At 40.5% G+C, this 19,020-nt stretch overlaps 1 protein-coding gene across 12 annotated transcripts in view; it reads right to left on the reverse strand.

The window, feature by feature from the left end:
- The window catches only part of SENP7 (SUMO specific peptidase 7), a 156,927-nt gene extending 137,907 nt beyond the window's left edge, over nucleotides 1–19,020 (reverse strand). For 9 of the 12 annotated variants that reach the window (XM_036445436.2, XM_045584037.1, XM_036445435.2 and 6 more), the window contains exons 1-2: nucleotides 18,869–19,020; nucleotides 10,622–10,674 (exon numbers count right to left, since the gene is read on the reverse strand). In XM_036445436.2, coding sequence (XP_036301329.1) covers nucleotides 10,622–10,674; nucleotides 18,869–18,908 — 93 coding nt within the window. In that variant the 5' untranslated portion in view covers nucleotides 18,909–19,020. The remainder of the gene's footprint in view (nucleotides 1–10,621; nucleotides 10,675–18,868) is intronic. The other 3 variants (XM_045584039.1, XM_036445438.2, XM_045584038.1) reach the window with 2 other exon arrangements.

Below are 19,020 nucleotides of genomic sequence, written 5' to 3' on the forward strand. Positions count from 1 at the left end.
GCTGAACTGGTCTTGGCCATGTTCTAAATATAGAACTTGAGAATCTTAATCACGTAATTGCTCAGATACTACATAAATATAAATCTATTCTTTGACGAAAATTGGAGGTCCGCCCACAGATACAGCTATGACTTACCAAGGAAAAATTTAAGACTTGTTTTCAGTGTTCAAAATAAAATATCAAGGGGTGTAGGGTGTTGGGTGGAGGTAGAAGACAGCATAGAGGGGATAAATGGTGATGGGGAAAAAAATTAAACTAAATTTGTTTTCAAAATAGAGTATCAAGTTTCCCATGTACAAATCCAAAGACTACGGATCTCTCATTATCAGAATTTAAAGTATTCATACTCTTACTCCACATCTATCCAGAGATCATTCTTTTTTTTTTTTTAATATATCTTTATTGATTTTTTACAGAGAGGAAGGGAGAGAGATAGAGAGCTAGAAACGTCAATGAGAGAGAAATATCGACCAGCCACCTCTTGCACACCCCCTACCAGAGATGTGCCCGCAACCAATGTACATGCCCCTGACCGGAATCGAACCTGGGACCTTTCAGTCTGCAGACTGACGCTCTACCACTGAGCCAAACTGGTTTCAGCTATCCAGAGATCACTCTTGAATCAATCTACATCCAGCTTCCATCTAAAGGTCAAAAATAATTTAGTAATGATGTTCCAAAGATTTAGTGACAAGAATGACTGCATCACTATTTATAATTTTTTTTAATTTGAAAACATCTTAAATTTTAACAACAGGATATTGGTTAAATTAACTGTAATAGACTCATATAAGGCAGTCATTAAAAATGTTTACAACTGTGCCTGAGGGGAAAAAAGTCCTATATGTACATCCACATTTGGCTGTTACAGAGACATGCAGGTAAACACTGGTTTTCCCTCAAAGTTTGTTCAGACTCTACAGATTTCAAATTAACATGGGAAATTGGTCCTCCACAGACAACAAGCCCACTATAGTCAGCCTCCCATTTATAACTAAGATGGCCCAGATGAGGAACCTTTGATATTTCTAAATTAATCTTTGCACACACAATTAGAAAGAAGAAATAAATGGCTATAAAGTTAGGCAGAATGAGTGGGAATAAAAACTATTAGAGCCCAGTTGGTATGACTCAGTGGTTGAGAGTTGACCTATGAACCAGGAGGTAATAGTACCTCCCCAGTAGGGGCATGCCTAGGTGGGGGGCTTGATCCCAAATTGGGGGCGTGCAGGAGGCAGCCGATAATGATTCTCACTGATGTTTCTATCTTCCTCTCTCTTTCCCTCTCTTTGAAATCAATAAAAATATATTTTTAAAAAATAAGTCCATGTTAAATAATTGGCATTTGTGTCTATGAAAATGTTTCTAGCCCTGGCCTGTTTGGCCCAGTGGACAGAGTGTCAACCTGTGGATTGAAGGGTCCCAGGTTCAATTCCAGTTGGGGTCACATGCCCGGGGTTGCAGGCTCGATTCCCAGCAGGGGCGTGCAGGAAGCAGCCGATCAATGATTCTCTCTCATCATTGATGTTTCTATCTCTCTCTTCCTCTTCCTTCTTCCTTGAAATCAATAAAAACATATTTTAAAAAAGAAAATGGTGCTGAATACAGTTTGGCTCAGTAGATAGAGCGTCAGCCTGCGGACTGAGAGGTCCCAGGTTCGATTCTGGTCAGGGGCATGTACCTTGGTTGCGAGCACATTACCGGTAGGAGGGTGTGCAGGAGGCAGCTGATCGATGATTCTCTCTCATCGATGTTTCTAACTCTCTGTCCTTCTCTCTTTCTCTCTGTAAAAAAAATCAATAAAATATATTTTAAAAGAAAATGTTTCTAGAGGTTATAAAAATGTCCAAGCTAGCCGGGACCGGTTTGGCTCAATGGATAGAGCATCGGCTTGGGGACTGAAGGGCCCCAGGTTCGATTCCGGTCAAGGGCATGTACCTTGGTTGCGGGCATATCCCCAGTAGGGGGTGTGCAAGAGGCAGCTGATCGATGACTCACTCTCATTGATATTTCTAACTATCTCTCTCCCTTCCTCTCTGTACAAAAATCAATAAAATATTTTTTTTAAATGTCCAAGCTAAAGAATGCTGATTACATGATTACGTCTTAGTTTTTTCTTTAGCCATGGAGGTTTTAAGGGTTAAAATCTCATATATATACATACACGCACATAAACTGAGTGGCCAGATTACTATGACCACCCCATCAGTACTTCGTTGGGCCACCTTTTGCCTTCAGTACTGTGGTGATTCTCCTTGGCATGGACTCCACAAGATGTTGAAGGTGATGCAAGGAAACTGACACCATGCCTGGTGAATAGCACTGTCCAGTTGTGTGAGATTTGATGGTTGTGGAACCAGCTACTTGATGGCTTTTAACTTTGTCCCACAAATGCTCAATTGGATTGAGATCTGGCCCCATAAGGAAGGTAGTCTCCCTCGTGTTGTTGAATACGAGCACCTGCACAAAACGAGCACCGTGGCATGGCGCATTGGAAGAAGCCATCTCCACCGGGATACGCCATCAACATGATAGGGTGAACTTGATCAGCAATGATACTTGGGTATGTTATACTATTCAGATGTTGTTCCACACGAATTAAAGGGCTCAAATCATGCCAGGAAAACATGCCCCAAACCATAACACTGCCCCCATCAGTTTGAAGGGTTGTACTCATGCATGTGGGGTGCATGCTTTCATACTGTTTTTACCAAACTCTCTGCCATTTGTATGATGCAACTGAATACGTGATTCATCATACCACATGACTTTTTTCCAATGCTCGACTGTCCAATTCTTGTGTTCCTGTGCGAATTGCAGATGTTTTATCTTGGTAACTGCAGATAGCAAAGGTGTTCAAACAGGCTTCGGTTTCCATATCCCATACAATGCAGTGTATGGCTAATTTGCCAACAAACATCAGGTGGTCATAATAATCTGGCCACTCAGTGTGTACACGTACACACACACACACACACACACACACACACACACACACATATATGGCCCGGTGTACAAAATTCATGCACAGGGAGTGTGTCCCTCAGCCTGGCCTGCACCCTCTCCAATCTGGGACCCCTTGGAGGATGTCTGTCTGACTGCCAGTTTAGGCCCGATCCCACAACTGCTCACCCCCCTGCCGGCCTGCTCACCCCCAACTGCATTCCCCTCCTGGCCTGATTGCCCCCAACTTCACTCCCCTCCCTGCCCGATCACCCTAACTGCCTCTGTCTCAGCCGCACTACTATGGGTTTGTCTGGAAGGACATCCAGAAGGTTTCCTGGAAGGTGTCCCAGTCTAATTAGCATATTACCCTTTTATTAGTATAGCTATATAGAGAGAAAAACTTTTAGGATATGTTGCATGGGTAAACAATAGTTGCTAATTAAATGAATAGTAGAGGCTACAGGAAACCTAAGATAGCTTATTGGTTTCCCTGTTCTCTGGCTCCCCATTTTTTTTTTTTTGTTTGTTTCTTGTATTCCTTCATGAACCATAGTGCATTTAAGCTTACCAGCTGAAATGCACTTAGATGAAACTTACGAGCTGCCATTACTTAAAGGAGACATACTATTGCCAAAGTTTGTAGTCGCTTCAAGAAAATGCCACTGCCTTGCTGGTTTGGCTCAGTGGTTGAGTGTTGACCCATGAACCAAGAGGCCATGGGTTCGATTCCCAGGTAGGGTGCATGCCTGGTTTGCAGACTCCATCCCCAGCAGGAGTTGTGCAATGATTCACTCATCACTGATGTTTATCTCTCTCCCTCTCCCTCTCCCTTCCTTTCTCTGCAATCAATAGAAATACTTTTTAAAAAGAAAATGCCAATTTGGTAACCACTTCCTTTCATAGCAAGATCATAGAGCAAAGACTTTAAAGATCACTGACTGTCACCTAGAGATTTTTGTGGTTTTTGGAATTGACATCAAATAAAAGATACTCTCTAACCTCATTGAAAGGAAACTTATCAGGCACCTAACCACAAATGCACACCTACCTCTATCTATGGACGTCAGAGATTCCTCCAGGACCAGAGGCAACCAACACCAGAAATAGACAGTTATCCTATGACATCAACAAGGCCTATGCGCCTATGGATTAATATTGAACTCAGAATTCATTTTGTTATTATTGTTTTTTAAATATGTTTTTATTGTTTTTTATAGAGAGAGGAAAGGAGAGGGATAGAGAGATAGGAACATTAATGAGAGAGAAATATCATCAATCTGCTGCCTCCTGCACACCCCCCACTGGGGATCGAGCCTAACAACCCAGGAATGTGCCCAGACCTGGAATCAAACCGGTATCCTCTTGGTTCTCAAAGTTCAACAGCTGAACCACACTGGCCATGCCAGAATCCATTTTGTTTGATTGTCTTCCTCTGTCTGCTAATGCTATTAGTCATAATTGTTACACTTGTTCTTTGCGTTTCTCTATATAATCCAACTTTATGATTAATCAACGTGTAAAATAACTGTTAATAATACTGTTTTATAGTCTATGTAAATGTTATACTAGACACCAAGTATGAAAAAATTGGACAGCCCAACCGGCTGTTGAGCATCGACCTATCAACCAGGAGGTCATGGTTTGATTCCCAAACAGGGCAGATGCCCGGGTTGTGGGCTTGATCCCCAGTGTGGGGCATGCAAGAGACGGCTAATCAATGATTCTCTTGCATCACTGATGTTTCTGTTTCTCTCTCTCCCTCTCCCTTCCTCTCTGAAATCAATACAAATATATTTTTTAAATGTTAAAAAAAGAAAAAATGGGACAAAAGGCAAAACTCGGATCATGATAGTTGACAATAATCGAGTGGTTTTTACACACATACAGTGAAAGCCATAAGCTGACTGACTTACATTTACCTGCCCTTCCCATTTGGGAAAAATCTGGCCTCAACACAGATCCCATGGTTACAGTATTGTGCCATCTCCAATGGTAAACAAGATAACATCAATACTGAAACTTCCTAGGAATGAGCCTTCCTAGCACTGTGAGTTCACACTGTCTGACCAAAAGATTGGTCATCAATGCATCCTTCAGATTTACAAGCAAAAAGGGGAACTGTGGATAAAAGTAACCTCACAGGGTGATCTGAATAAATTCCTAACTCAACAGGTCATGTAGGATATTCATGCCCTAAGCCTATAACTTCCTTAGATAAAGGTTTTAAGCAAACCCCATTCACATTCTTGTGCAACCAGGATAACAACCCTTTGAAATATCAAATACCCCTCGAAGAGGGTATTAACCCTCATAACAATTTTTTAAATTTTATTTATTGACTTTTAATTGATTTTTTTAAGAAAGGAAATGGGGGAGAGGAGAGAGAGAGAGAAACATCAACTTGTTCCTTGTATGTGCCCTGACCAGAGATCGAACCCTCAACCTTGGCATATTGGGACAATGCTCTAACCAACTATTGCTCAGCCAGGGCAACACTCATAGCATTTTGAAAGCACATAATCTTGTTAACTATCCTATAATTTATTCCTCACCTTCCTTTCTCTAATCTTCCTTACGCCCCCTCCTTAATTTCAAATGCATAAAAGAAGCTGACAAATTGTTATTCTCTGGAGCATTTGAGCTAGCTCCCCAGATGTCAGTTTTGCTCAAATAAACAAATAAACTCTTATTTTTTCTATGTTTACCACTGCTTCCCTAGTATACTTATGTGTGTCTAATACATGTTAAGTAGTCAATGCCTATCTAACAGAGCAATGCCTTAAATTTTATTTTAGAAAATAATATTCACAACATAGTTAAGTAGAAAAAGCAAATTATAAAACAGTATTTTGTGATTTTCTGTTCTTTTAACATATAGATGGGCAAATTAGGCTATAAACAAAGTATTAATTTTTGCTCAGTTGAATTTTCTAATTTATCTGCAACAAGCTAGTTTTGCTTTAGAAATATTTCTAAATTCTTTACACTCAAAATAGTATCAGTGTCTTGTCCTTATACCCATCAATGCTCTAATCCTTTCAGTAGTTTATTTCACAAGCTGGCTTAAGAGAAAAGGCAATAATATGAACTACTAACATGAATTTAATATGCTGATTTCCTAAGGAATTCCACAATTTTAAAATGCAATAGTTCAGGCACTCTCCCTCCCAGGAGCACACCCGTGCCTTTCTCTTACCCCTCTTCTTCCCCCTCCCTCACAGGCAAACATCTCCTAAGGGACCCACCAAGGCTTGTGACCAGGGGAGCAATGGCAGCAGCAGCTCATCCCTAACCACCCAAACCTATCCCCAAGGTCCCATTTTTTATGATTTCTTAGTGAGGCAAAGCAGCTGGTTTTAGGTTTATTTCCCCACATATTCTCTTTCCTGTTGCTTCTTGTTTTAGGCCCTTCATTGTTTCATTATCCTAGCTTTAATAAATATCCTCTAAAAATCACTAAATAAGTAAATAAATAAATAAAAATAAAATGCAGTAATCTAACTTTATATGTATATTTTTGAACAATATATTTGTAGATAATGAGAGACATTTTTTTAAGTTAAAAATAAGGAAGGGGGGCCTGGCCCTTGTGGCTCAGTTGGTTGGATTGTTGTCCTGTATACTAAGGGATTGTGGGTTCAATTCCCGGCCAGGCACATACCTGGGTTGTGGGTTTGATCCCCCCCACTGGCTCCAGTAGGGAAGCAACCTATTGATGTGTCTTTCACATCAATGTTTCTCTCTCTCTCTGCCTCCCCCTTCTTCCCTTCCTTCCATTCCTCGAAAAAAAAAAAAAATCAGATAAGAGGAGAAACCAAGATGGCGGCCTAACTGCAGCCTCACACAATTTCAAAAAAAAAAAAAAAAATACAACTGAAAAAAATAATCAATGGAAAAAATATCCTCAGGTGAGGAGAAAAAAAAAAGACAGGGCGTCAATGGGGGGAAAAAGGACATGTGTAATACTTTCAACAATAAAGATAAATTTAAAAAGGACAGAAAGCATACTTGCATAGATTCAAACTCTCTCTCCCAAGGTATCTATTTATTACAAAGGGAAGGAGTAATTTTACAATGAAGTAACCATGCAAACACCATCTTTGTTTTTGTTTTTTTTAATATTTTATTGATTTTTTTTACAGAGAGTTAGAAATATCGATCAGCTGCCTCCTGCACACCTTCTACTGGGGATGTGCCCACAACCAAGGTACATGCTCTTGATTGAAATCGAACCTGGGACCTTTCAATCCATAGGCCAATGCTCTATTCACTGAGCCAAACCAGTAAATAAACTATTAACATGAATTTAATATGCTGATTTCCTAAGAAATCCACATTTTTAAAATGCAAGAGTTCAGGCACTCTCCCTCCCAGGAGCACACCCGTGCCTTTCTCTTACCCCTTTTCTTTCCCCTCCCCTGACCTGCCAAGGCTTGTGACCACACGCTGGCCAATATGGCCCAATTGGTTGGGCGTCCTCTTGTGTACCAAAGTGTTGCCAGCTCAATTCCTGGTTAGGGCACATAACCAGGTTGTGGGCTTGAACCCCAGTAGGAGGTGCACAAGAGGCAGCCTATCAATATCTCACTCTCACATCAATGTTTCTCTCTCTCCCTCCCTCCCTCCCTCCCTCTCTCTCTCTCTCTCTCTCTCTCTCCCTCCCTCCCTCCCTCCCTCTTTTCCCCTCTCTCTCTAAATAAAATTTAAAAAAAGAAACCTCATTCTAAAGATCTGAAGTAAGCCAAGGTAGAAATAAAGTATCTAAAGTTATGCTCTTGTGTGGTCTTAGAAGGTTCTCTTGATTCCCTCTAGTAGCCTTCCTTATTCCACAAAAATGTACCAAATTAAAGTTCTCTGTGCCAAAGAAAAGCCTTCTGTGTATAATTTGAAATGCTTCAGAGAAAAGCCACTAATAAGTTATCCTAATATATAAAAATCCTGGGTCCGTAATGACTAGTAACGACCGCAGGCTGACCAGACGCCAGGCTAGGGAGCTGAGGGAGCTGGGGCTGTGATCCCCTGGCCGCCGCAGTGGTGGCTGGGAGGAGGGAGCAGTGGGCCCAAATGACCAAAGGACCAGTGCGGCTCTCACAGTGTGACAGGGAGGGACTGCAGAGGCTGAGGAGCCTCGGGGTCAGAGGCAGTGGCAGTGAGCATGGAGCTTTGCAGGGCAGTGAGATGGAGGAGAGGCATGGGGTGGGGGCGGTGAGCATGGAGCTTCGCGGGGCTGCTAAGGCAGAAGAGCATGAGGGGCATGGGCAGCAGAAGCCGGGGAGCCTTGCGGGGTGGGGGCTGTTAACCTGGAGCTTCATGGGGCAGGGGCCACGGAGGTGGAGGAGTGACACTGGACAGCGGACATGGCCTGATTGCAGCTAGGCCTAGGGAACCGGCTCGATTTAATCATGTGCAGGGCTACTAGTTGTAACATAAGTCAGGGTTTCTACTACATTTAAATCACAAAATTCTAGAGGAGAAAAAGACTATCTTTCTAAAAATTAAATAAAAATTTTTAAACACTTCCTAAGTAGATAAAAACTTCATTTTGCTTGTTTTGCTACTCTTGGCTTATAAAGAATGAATGAATAAATGAATGAGTAAATGGTTAAAAGGACTTTACAGACAGCTGATCCTCACAACCAATTGGACTGGAGGTCAGTTCCTCCCAGTGATACCAACAACAATCAAGACTTAACTACAACAAGGCTGTACACACTGTCCACAAAAGGGGGCATCAAAAGTGTCCATCTTGCTGAGACCTGTTTGGCTCAGTGGATAGAGCATCAGCCTGCGGACTGAAAAGTCCCGGGTTTGATTCCAGTCAAGGGCATGTACCTGGGTTGCGGGCACATCCCCAGTAGGAGGTGTGCAAGAGGCAGTTGATTGATGATTCTCTCTCATTGATGTTTCTAACTCTCTATCCCTCTCCTTTCCTCTCTGTAAAAAATCAATTAAAAAAAATAATATATATATATATATATATATATATATATATATATATATTTTTTTTTTTTTTTTTTTTTTTTAAGTGTCCACCTCAGGTAACTGGGAGACTGATCCACTGAACCATATAGGACACCTTAGCACTCAAAGCCACCCTACCAACTCAGGGAAGCAGCGAAAATGCCAAGACAAGGAAACAGATCACAAACAAAAGAAATGCGAGGACAAAAAGCTACTGGATATAGAGTTCAAAACCATGCTTATAAGGTTTTTCAAGAATCTCCTAGAAAAGGCCAATAAAATAAATGAAACCTATGAGGATATGAAAAGAGATCAACTAGAAATAAAAAGGGATCAACTAGAAATAAATTGTCTGAAATAAAAATATTATACAAAGTCCTAAAAACAGAATGGAAGATCGCAAGAATCGCAAAGATTTGGAACATAAAGAGCCAGAAGACACTCCTCCGCAGAAGCAAGAAGACAAGAGAATCCAGAAAGTTGAAGATAATGTAAGAAACCTCTGGGACAACTTCAAGTGAACCAACACCAGAATTATGGGGGTCCCAGAATATGACAGAGAGCAAGATACCAAAAACATATTGAAAGAAATAGTGACAGAAAACTTCCCCCACCTGGTGAAAGAATTAGACTTACAAGTCCAGGAAGCCCACAGAACCCCAAACAAAAGGAATCCAAAGAAGACCACACCAAGACAAATCATAATTAAAATTCCAAGAGCAAAAGATAAAGAGAGAACATTAAAAGCATCAAGAGAAAAGCAGGTAGTTACCTATAAAGGAGCACACATACGACTGTCAGCTGACTTCTCAACAGAAATCATGCAGGCCAGACGAGAATGGCAAGAAATATTCAAGGTGATGAGTAGCAAAAACCTCCAGCCAAAAATACTCTACCCAGCAAAGCTATCACTCAGAATCGAAGGCCAGATAAAGAGCTTCACAAATTTAAAAGAAAGCTAAAGGAGTTCATCACCACCAAACCAGAATTATATGAATTGCTGAAGGGGATTCTTTAGGAAGAGGAAGAAAATAAAGATAAATAAATTATGAACAACAAATATGTAACTATCAACAAGTGAATATAAAAACCAAGGGAATTAAAAAAACCTGATGAACAATATTAACTGGTGAATATAATAGAATCAGAGGTACGGAAGGGGAGTGAACTGATGATTCTCGGGGGGAAATGGGAGTGAGGGGGTGCGGGAAGAGACTGAACATAAATTGTACACCTATGGATGAGGACAATGAGGGGTGGGGGAAGGGCAGAGGGTGGGGTGGGAACCTGGTGGAGGGGAGCAATGGAGGGGGGAAAAATGAGGAAGAAAAAAAAAGGACATTACAAATAGCAATTTCAGTACATAACTTGAGTATAACTCTTAGACACTTACAGTATTAGAGTGAGTGAATGTGAGGCACTCTAATACATTCAGTCATCAAAAAAATACTCTTTTATGTTTTACATAAAATCTATTATGAGGCCTGGAAAATATATTGGTACATCCTACAATGATTTCAAACAAGGCTGGTCCTATAGGTTTCCTGGCTAACCCTCTGTTAATTAGGATACACCATTCTCATAAAAACAATAATTAGTTACAGTTTTACATTATTTTCTTTAAATTTTTATTTAAAAGACAAATACCAAAATACTTTCAGTATTAATAACTCTAAAGATAATGAACAGGTTAAAAGGAAAACTCATGCATACCTTATGTAACTCAGAAGATGAAGTCTTTTTCCTTTTTCCTTCTGTGACAATTTCTACAAAGACATGGTAAAAGTTATCATTTAATATCTAAATAAGACAAACAATATAATAAAAAATCCTTTCACAGCCATCCTTTGCTTTAAACTAACTTCTTGATAGATTTAGAATTTATATTTATACATTTTACAGAACCTGATGAACTAAAAACACAACGGTCAAAAAATAATAAAAAGAGTAGCAGATTCTCACAAAATATCTCCATTAAACATTTTGTGAGAATCTGCCGAAACCGGTTTGGCTCAGCGTCGGTCTGCGGACTGAAGAGTCCCGGGTTCGATTCTGGACAAGGGCATGTACATTGGTTGCGGGCACATTCCTGGTGGGGGGTGTGCAGGAGGCAGCTGATCAATGTGTCTCTCTCATCGATGTTTCTAGCTCTCTATCCCTTTCCCTTCCTCTCTGTGAAAAATAAATAAAATTTTTTAAAAAAAAATTTTTGTGAGAATCTGTACGATAACAATTTTTTTTTTTAAATAAAGGCAGCCGAAACCGGTTTGGCTCAATGGATAGAGCATCGGCTTGGGGACTGAAGGGTCTCGGGTTCGATTCCGGTCAAGGGCATGTACCTTGGTTGCGGGCATATCCCCAGTAGGGGGTGTGCAAGAGGCAGCTGATCGATGACTCTCTCTCATCGATGTTTCTAACTCTCTATCTCTCTCCCTTCCTCTCTGTACAAAATCAATAAAATATATTAATAAATAAATAAATAAAAATTAAAAATAAAGGCAAACTTGGGTCTAAGAACTAAATTCCCTGTCAAAAGTCCTAACATCTGCTCTAGCCAGTTTGGCTCAGTGGAGAGTGTTGGCCTGGGGACTGAAGGGTCCTGGGTTAAATTCCTGGTACCTTGGTTGCAGGCATGTCTCCAGTAGGGGTTGTGAAGGAGGCGGCTGATCGATGTTTCTTTTTTTTTCTTATTTTTTAATGTTTTTTATTAATTTTTTACAAAGAGGAAGAGAAAGGGATAGAGAGTTAGAAACATCGACGTGAGAGAAACATCCATCAGCTGCCTCTTGCACACCCCCTACTAGGGATGTGCCCGCAACCAAGGTACATGCCCTTGACCGCAATCGAATTTGGGACCCTTCAGTCTGCAGGCCAACACTATCCACTGAGCTAAACCGGTTTCGGCTATCATGTTATTATTTACTTATTAGTCAATTTATATATTATTTTCATATACATTTTACTAATTTTCTTTCATCTTTGACACTTCTATTATAAAGGACAAATAGCAATATTAAAATGCCTTGTATTTTAATTTTATAATACTATATTATATATACTATTATGACATGTAATTTTTTGCAATAATGTAATTACTGCACCAATCTTTCTTATAATTAATTTCCTTTCAATGTTCACGAATCTGTGCACTGGGCCACTAGTTTTTAAATAAATGATCAGAGGGGAAGGGCACTGTGAGGCTGGGAAGAGATTAAGAAAGAAACCTCATAGACAAGTGTAGTGATTACCAGAAGGAAAAGAGAGTTAAGGGATGTTAAAGAGGACGCATTGGGGATAAATGGTGAGGAAAGGAAACTTGACTTGGTGTGGTGAACACACAATACAACATACAGATGATGTATTATAGAATCGTACCCCCTGAAACCTACTAGTATATAATTTTATTAACCAATGTTACCCCCATGGACACTGATTTACTTTCCAATCCTCTGCCTTCTATCATCAGGCCTAAGGATCACATTATTCACCACCCCAATAAAGTCAAATAAATAAATGGTAAGAAAGACTTTACCTTACATAAATTCACTTTCTAGTCAATTTTTTTAAATCTTTATTATTGAAAAGTATTACATAGGTCCCCTTTTCGTAGTCAGTTTTATTTTTTTAATTGATTTCAGAGAGGAAGGAAGAGGGAGAGAGAGAAACATCAATGATGACTCATTGATGGGCTGCTCGCTGCATGCCCCCCACCCTCTCGGGAATTGAGCCTGCAATCTGGGCATGTGCCCTGATCAGGAATCGAAATGGCTACCTCTTGGTACATGGGTCAATGCTCAAACACTGAGTCACACCAGCCGGACTCTAGTCTATTTTAAATTTAATACAATTCTGCCGGGACCAGTTTGGCTCAATGGATAGAGCATCGGCTTGGGGACTGAAGGGACCTGGGTTCGATTCCGGTCAAGGGCACGTACCTTGGTTGTGGGCATGTCCCCAGTAGGGGGTGTGCAAGAGGCAACTGATCGATGACTCTCTCTCATCAATGTTTCTAACTCTCTATCTCTCTCCCTTCCTCTCTGTACAAAATCAATAAAATATATTAAAAAAAAAAAAAATACAATTTTGCCAAAACCGGTTTAGCTCAGTGGATAGAACATGGGCCTGAGGCCTGAAGGTCCCAGGTTCAGTTCCGGGTCAAGGACATGTACCTTGGTTGCGGGCACATCCCCAGTAGGGGGTGTGCAGGAGGTAGCTGATCAATGTTTCTCTCTCATCGATGTTTCTAACTATCTATCCCTCTCCCTTACTCTCTGTAAAAAAATCAATAAAATATATTTTTTTAAATAAATAAGTAAAATGGGGACTCAAAAGAACTATTGACCCAGAAAGAAACTCACTACAGACTGATTCATTTGCCTCTCAGCATAACCATTATGGCTTGTCTCAATTTCGGTCCTTCTAAGGGAATTCCTTATATCATATGATCTAACGCATCTAGGGGAAATAATAAACAACATAAATTGATAAACAGAAACAGATCTGGAGACAGAGAAGCATCGATTAGACTGTTAGGCCTCAGAGGGAAGGTAGGGGAGGGGAGGGGTAAAGGAGAGAGATCAACCAAAGGACTTGTGTGCATGCATATAAGCTTAACCAGAGGTCATGGACAACAGGGGGTGGGCATACATGGGGAAGGGTTTGGGATGGGAATGGGGCAATGAGAATAATTATGTGATACCATAATCAATAAAGAAATTAAAAAATAGCCGAAACCGGTTTGGCTCAGTGGTAGAGCATCGGTCTGCGGACTGAAAGGTCCCGGGTTCGATTCCGGTCAAGGGCATGTACCTTGATTGCGGGCATATCCCCAGTAGGGGGTGTGCAGGAGGCAGCTGATCGATGATTCTAACTCTCTATTCCTCTCTCTTCCTCTCCGTAAAACATCAATAAAATATATTTTTTAAAAGAAATTAAAAAATAAATAAAATAAATTTAATACAATTTTTTTCAATATGTTTTTAAAAGGAATATCAATTGCTTAAATTACAATTTATAGATTATTATTCCAAGACTAATTCATTGAGTTAAAAGTGCTTCTATATTGTTTTGTGGCATGTTAACCTATTTCTTTAATTTTAGGTGTTTTTATAATAGAGTTGCTCCATCTTATATTAGGTTGGTTTTTGGATCATTTTAACAAATGTATGATGTGCCTCTTCTTGTAATTAGGTTGGTTTTTAAGCATTTAACAAATACATGATGTGCTTCTTATAGTAAAGCACAGTGCTCAAGAGTACAGATTTTAAAGCCAGACAACCTAAAATTATATCTTGCTTACTAGCTATCACTACTTTAAAACTCGGTTTCTCATCTTTAATACAGGGCAGAGCCCACCACATTTTGGTGTGCAGGACAATACTCCAATCAAGCTATGTCAGCCAGCCTCCTAAATTAATGAGGACGCACATTAGTCTTACCCATCTGGGAGGCAGGTAAGACAACAAAGTGCCAGTCTAGATCTCTGGGGCTACTCAATCCTTCCCATAACCCAGTGGTCAGCAAACTCATTAGTCAACACAGCCAAATATCAACAGTACAACGATTGGCATTTCTTTTGAGAGCCAAATTTTTTAAACTTAAACTTCTAACTCCACTTCTTCAAAATAGACTCGCCCAGGCCATGGTATTTTGTGGAAGAGCCACACTCAAGGGGCCAAAGAGCCGCATGTGGCTCGAGAGCTGCAGTTTGCAGACCCATTTCCTGTGTTACCGTAGCCACTGGTTTACTTTCCAATCCTCTGTCTTCTATCATCAGGCCTAGGGATCACAGTATTCACCACCCCAGACACCAGTCTCTACAGCCTTGCATCTCTTAATGTATTCAACTCTACCCTTTCATCTACCTTCCTCTATCTCTTCTCTAGCCCGTTAAATTCCTTTCCAGAGTAATACAATTCCCTTAAATTCTGAATCTTCTTGAACATTTCCTCCACCTTAGTTTAACTGAAACCTAGATTTTTATTGACTAGACTATTTTTTTAATATTTTATTGTTTTTTTATAGAGAGGAAGGGAGAGAGATAGAGAGTTAGAAACATCGATGAGAGAGAAACATCGATCAGCTGCCTCTTGCGCACCCTCCACTGGGAATGTGCCCGCAACCGAGGTACATGCCCTTGACCGGAATCGAACCTGGGACCCTTCAGACCACAGGCTGACGCTCTATCCACTGAGCCAAACCGGTTTAGACTGTTTTTTAAGACACTCTCTCAAGAAGCTTTTTTCCCACTTACAAAATTATAAGTTAACAATTTACTCCCCCAATCTCCACTTCCAATGAATATTCTGTCTTTATTGCAATGATTCCTATTTTTATTCCCATAAATTAGATATAATTCTTTACTCATACTTGTGATCTCCACATACTGAACCAAGACCAACTCTCTAACATTCCAAGAATATTTTGATCCTTGATTCATAATTTTCCTATCATTACAATCTACCATCATTCTGAATCTCTAACACATCTATTAATCAACTCAGTCAACACAAAGGACTGACCTTAATTTACTCTAACAAACTTCCTCTACATGTCCCCATTTCAGAAACATACTCTCATGAATGGATTTAAGGAATAGTGTTGTACCTTTCAAGTTCTCAAATGAGAACCTCTAATTCTACAACATACTGTCCTCTGACCCTTCCATTTCCTCACTCACACTAAACCCATTTTTGCCCCCACATCTTGTCATACCCTTTAACCCTAATTAAAACTAAATTCACTGGGGATAGCTGGGGAGAAGTCAATGGGGGGGAAAGAAGACTTATGTAAAATAAGAAGACTTATGTAAAACAATAAAGAATTTTTTTTAAACTTTCACTTTTCTTCCAAATTCCTCTTCCTAGACTACTTAGCACTGCTGAAGAAAGACACATAATTACAAGAACTGCAGCTATTACTATTACACATTCAAACTTGTTTTAACAAAGATGTTTAAGTTACTTAATAGTTCATAATATTTACCCCTAATTGACCTCTTACTCTATTTTGAGCTCCCAATACTTGAAAGTCTCTTTCTCAAAAGATGATTTTGCTCCCTATTTCTCGAGGTCCTCAAGCATGTCAAACTCACGGCCAGCGGCATGCCCCATTTAAATAAGAGGTGTACATCCTGCTGGCCAGGAGTTTTGACATGCTTGCATGAAACTGGGGAAGGAGGGAAGTTTAAAAATCAAGCAAGTTTGAAAACCACTGCATGCTCAGTCACCTCTTGGAGAAGCACAATGTATATATAATAGCATAGCAAACACCCTGTAAAATCCTGAAATAAATCGTTTTCTTGTCAAACATAATTGTCCATGGAGTCTCCTTTTTCCCAGGTAGGCTCACTAATGTCCTGTGACAGTAGAAGAGGTTGAAATTATACATTTGAGGTCAGGAAGACCAGACTTTGATTCCTGGCTCTGCTTCTTACTGTTGCTTATAGGTTGCTTACCCTCCCTAAGTCCCAGTCTGCTTATCTGTAAATTAGAATTAATAACTATCTTATAAGACATTAGAAAGAATGAAAGTTTTGTAAAATTTTTAATACACTGCTTAGTACCTAAGTACTAAAAAAAATTTTTAATTTAAAAAAACCATATATAGCCCTGGCTAGGTAGCTTAGTTGGTTAGAGTGTCATCCCAATAAGTCAAGGTTGTGTGCTCCATATCTCAAGGCACATACAAGAAGCAACCAATGAATGAATAAATAAGTGGAACAACCAATCTATGTTTCTTTCTCTCTCTCCCCACTAAAAAATAAAAATAAAAACATGTACACTTAATTCAAAAAAGAATGAACAAATGAAGAATGTTGTCTGAAGCAACAAGTTGAAAACCTGAAGTTTAAACTTTCCTGTTTTAATTCAAAAACCCATTTATGAATTGTTTTGTAACTCTAATATATGTTTACATTTTTTTGTTGTTTTTAAATGGTCATTCTTCCTTGAATGATCGATGAATTTAATTATTATTTCATTCAACTGTCAGGAAACCTGTCTCTGGTGTCAAATTATTTTTTAATCTGTCCCCAACTAATTTACTGCTTTTGGTACACTGTGAACTTGGAAATAATAGTTTTTGCAATAATTCTTTTTTGCTTATGAATAATTTTAAAATATAGATTCAATGTACTCTGAAGAAAAGCTTGAGAAAATTCTCATGAGCGGATTTTAAACAGGGTAATAACTACCCCTCAAGTTGTGTTAGGAAGGACACAAATGACATCACATGAACAGTGTGCATTTTCCTAATGTATCCATTTTATTTGTAGGTTTTAGGGGAGGAAGAAAGTACTTTAAAACAAATACTATGATCTATTGGAGGCATACACACTTTTCTCTATATCCATATATGTATTTTCATATGCAAAGAATATCTCTAAAATACACACACACACACACACACACACACACACACACACACACGACAATACTGGTTGCTTATGAAAGGAATTTCAGATTTTCAACTGCTTCAGGCAATGTCCCAGCGATCTGGGTTCACTCTCCATTGCAGTTAAGAACAGGGGGGGAAAAAAAGTTTTGAGATACACTGCCACCAAGCCATTCTTAAATACATTTGGAATCGTTAAGGCCGTCTCTGCAAAAATAAAAGGTAGAATAAAAAAAAAGAGAAAACGAAACAAAATAACTGATTCATCAGATATTAGTTTGCGTTGTAGTACCCAAGACTGAAGATAGTCATTCACACCATGAAGCATCATCCCAGGCCAGGTAGCTCAGTTCCTCAAACAGTCAAGATTGAGGGTTCAATACCCAATCAGGTCGGGGAACATACAATAAACAACCAATTAACACAGAAATAAATGCAAAACAAAAAAAATCGCTTTCTCCTCTCTCAAAGATAAACAAACCGTAAAGCAACTTCAAAAACAAAGACATGCTGGGAATAAAATCACACGACTTTTTCATCGCTTTTAGGAGCAAGAAGAGCCTGGAAAGTAAGGCTACTTAAGCGGGCCAGTGCAGAAGGACAACGTGTTGCAGCATTCATCTGAAGAATTAAGAGTCAATGGCTACATATTTACAAGGCACCAACCCTTTCTCACCTTTAACACGAATTAAGCAAATCAATGAAAAGCATATCAAGATCCTCCCACTCCCCCCCCCCAAAAAAAAAACTGTAGTATAAATATATACTTCAGTTCAGTCCAATTATTGAAAGTTTGGCCTGGGAAGAGTAAAATAGTCCAGATCGTTCTTAAAATATAGAAACTGTAAACATTCAATAGCTGCCTTTAGGATTGTTGTATTGTGCAAAAGTTATTATTACTGGGTACAGGAATCAAATTGGCAAGAACAAACTATATGAAACTCTGTAAGAAGCTGCTATACTTCTGTGATACCAAAGCAAAAGAGGGATATTCTACTGAGATAAAAATGTCATGCTAATCTTTGTGGTGTGTTCTGATGTGTGCATTAACTTTATTAAAAAAAAGAATACCTGAGGTATCAAGCTAAAAAAAGAAAAAGTCCATGGCCAGCCCCGCGCCGCTCCACTCCCGCAGCCGCTGCAGCCCACTAGGAAGGAAGAAGCAGAAGAAAGACCCGAGGAACCGAGGGAAGCGGCGCGCGGCGAAACGAAACTGGAACCCGGGAGGAAGGACGGGGAAGGCGTGGCAGGACCGCGGCCAGCCGACGGGGATCTGCGGGCGCTGAGGCTGCTGCAGGGAGCTCCCGACCCGAGGCAGGAATGAAAGGGCGTCAGGGGGAAGCTCGGTGACAGCTCGGAGCCGGTGTAGGACCCGCCGGGGCGCGGGCGACCTCGGGGTCTTCCATTGTGCGCGCCCCTCCGCTCCCTCCCGTCCCCTCCCCTCCCTCCCTCCCTCCCTCCTCGCCCCCGCCGAGCGGGAGCCTCCGGGCCGCAGCCCCACTGCCGGGCCTCCCCGCCGCCCCGGGAGGAGATAATCCGCTCAGCCCTCCCCCAGCCGGTCCTCACCCGGAGAAGATCGGCGCCGCCCGGCCTTCCTCCTGTCCATCTTCTCCGCCCGCGGCTGTAGTCGCAGTTGCAGCGGCTGTCACCTCAAGACCCCTCCGCTGGGGGAGGGGGAAAGGGGAGGGGGGGGGAAACAGGAAAGTGTCCACCGCGCT

The sequence above is a fragment of the Pipistrellus kuhlii genome, unplaced genomic scaffold, assembly GCF_014108245.1.
Source record: "Pipistrellus kuhlii isolate mPipKuh1 unplaced genomic scaffold, mPipKuh1.p scaffold_m20_p_2, whole genome shotgun sequence".
Classification (NCBI taxonomy): Eukaryota; Metazoa; Chordata; class Mammalia; order Chiroptera; family Vespertilionidae; genus Pipistrellus; species Pipistrellus kuhlii.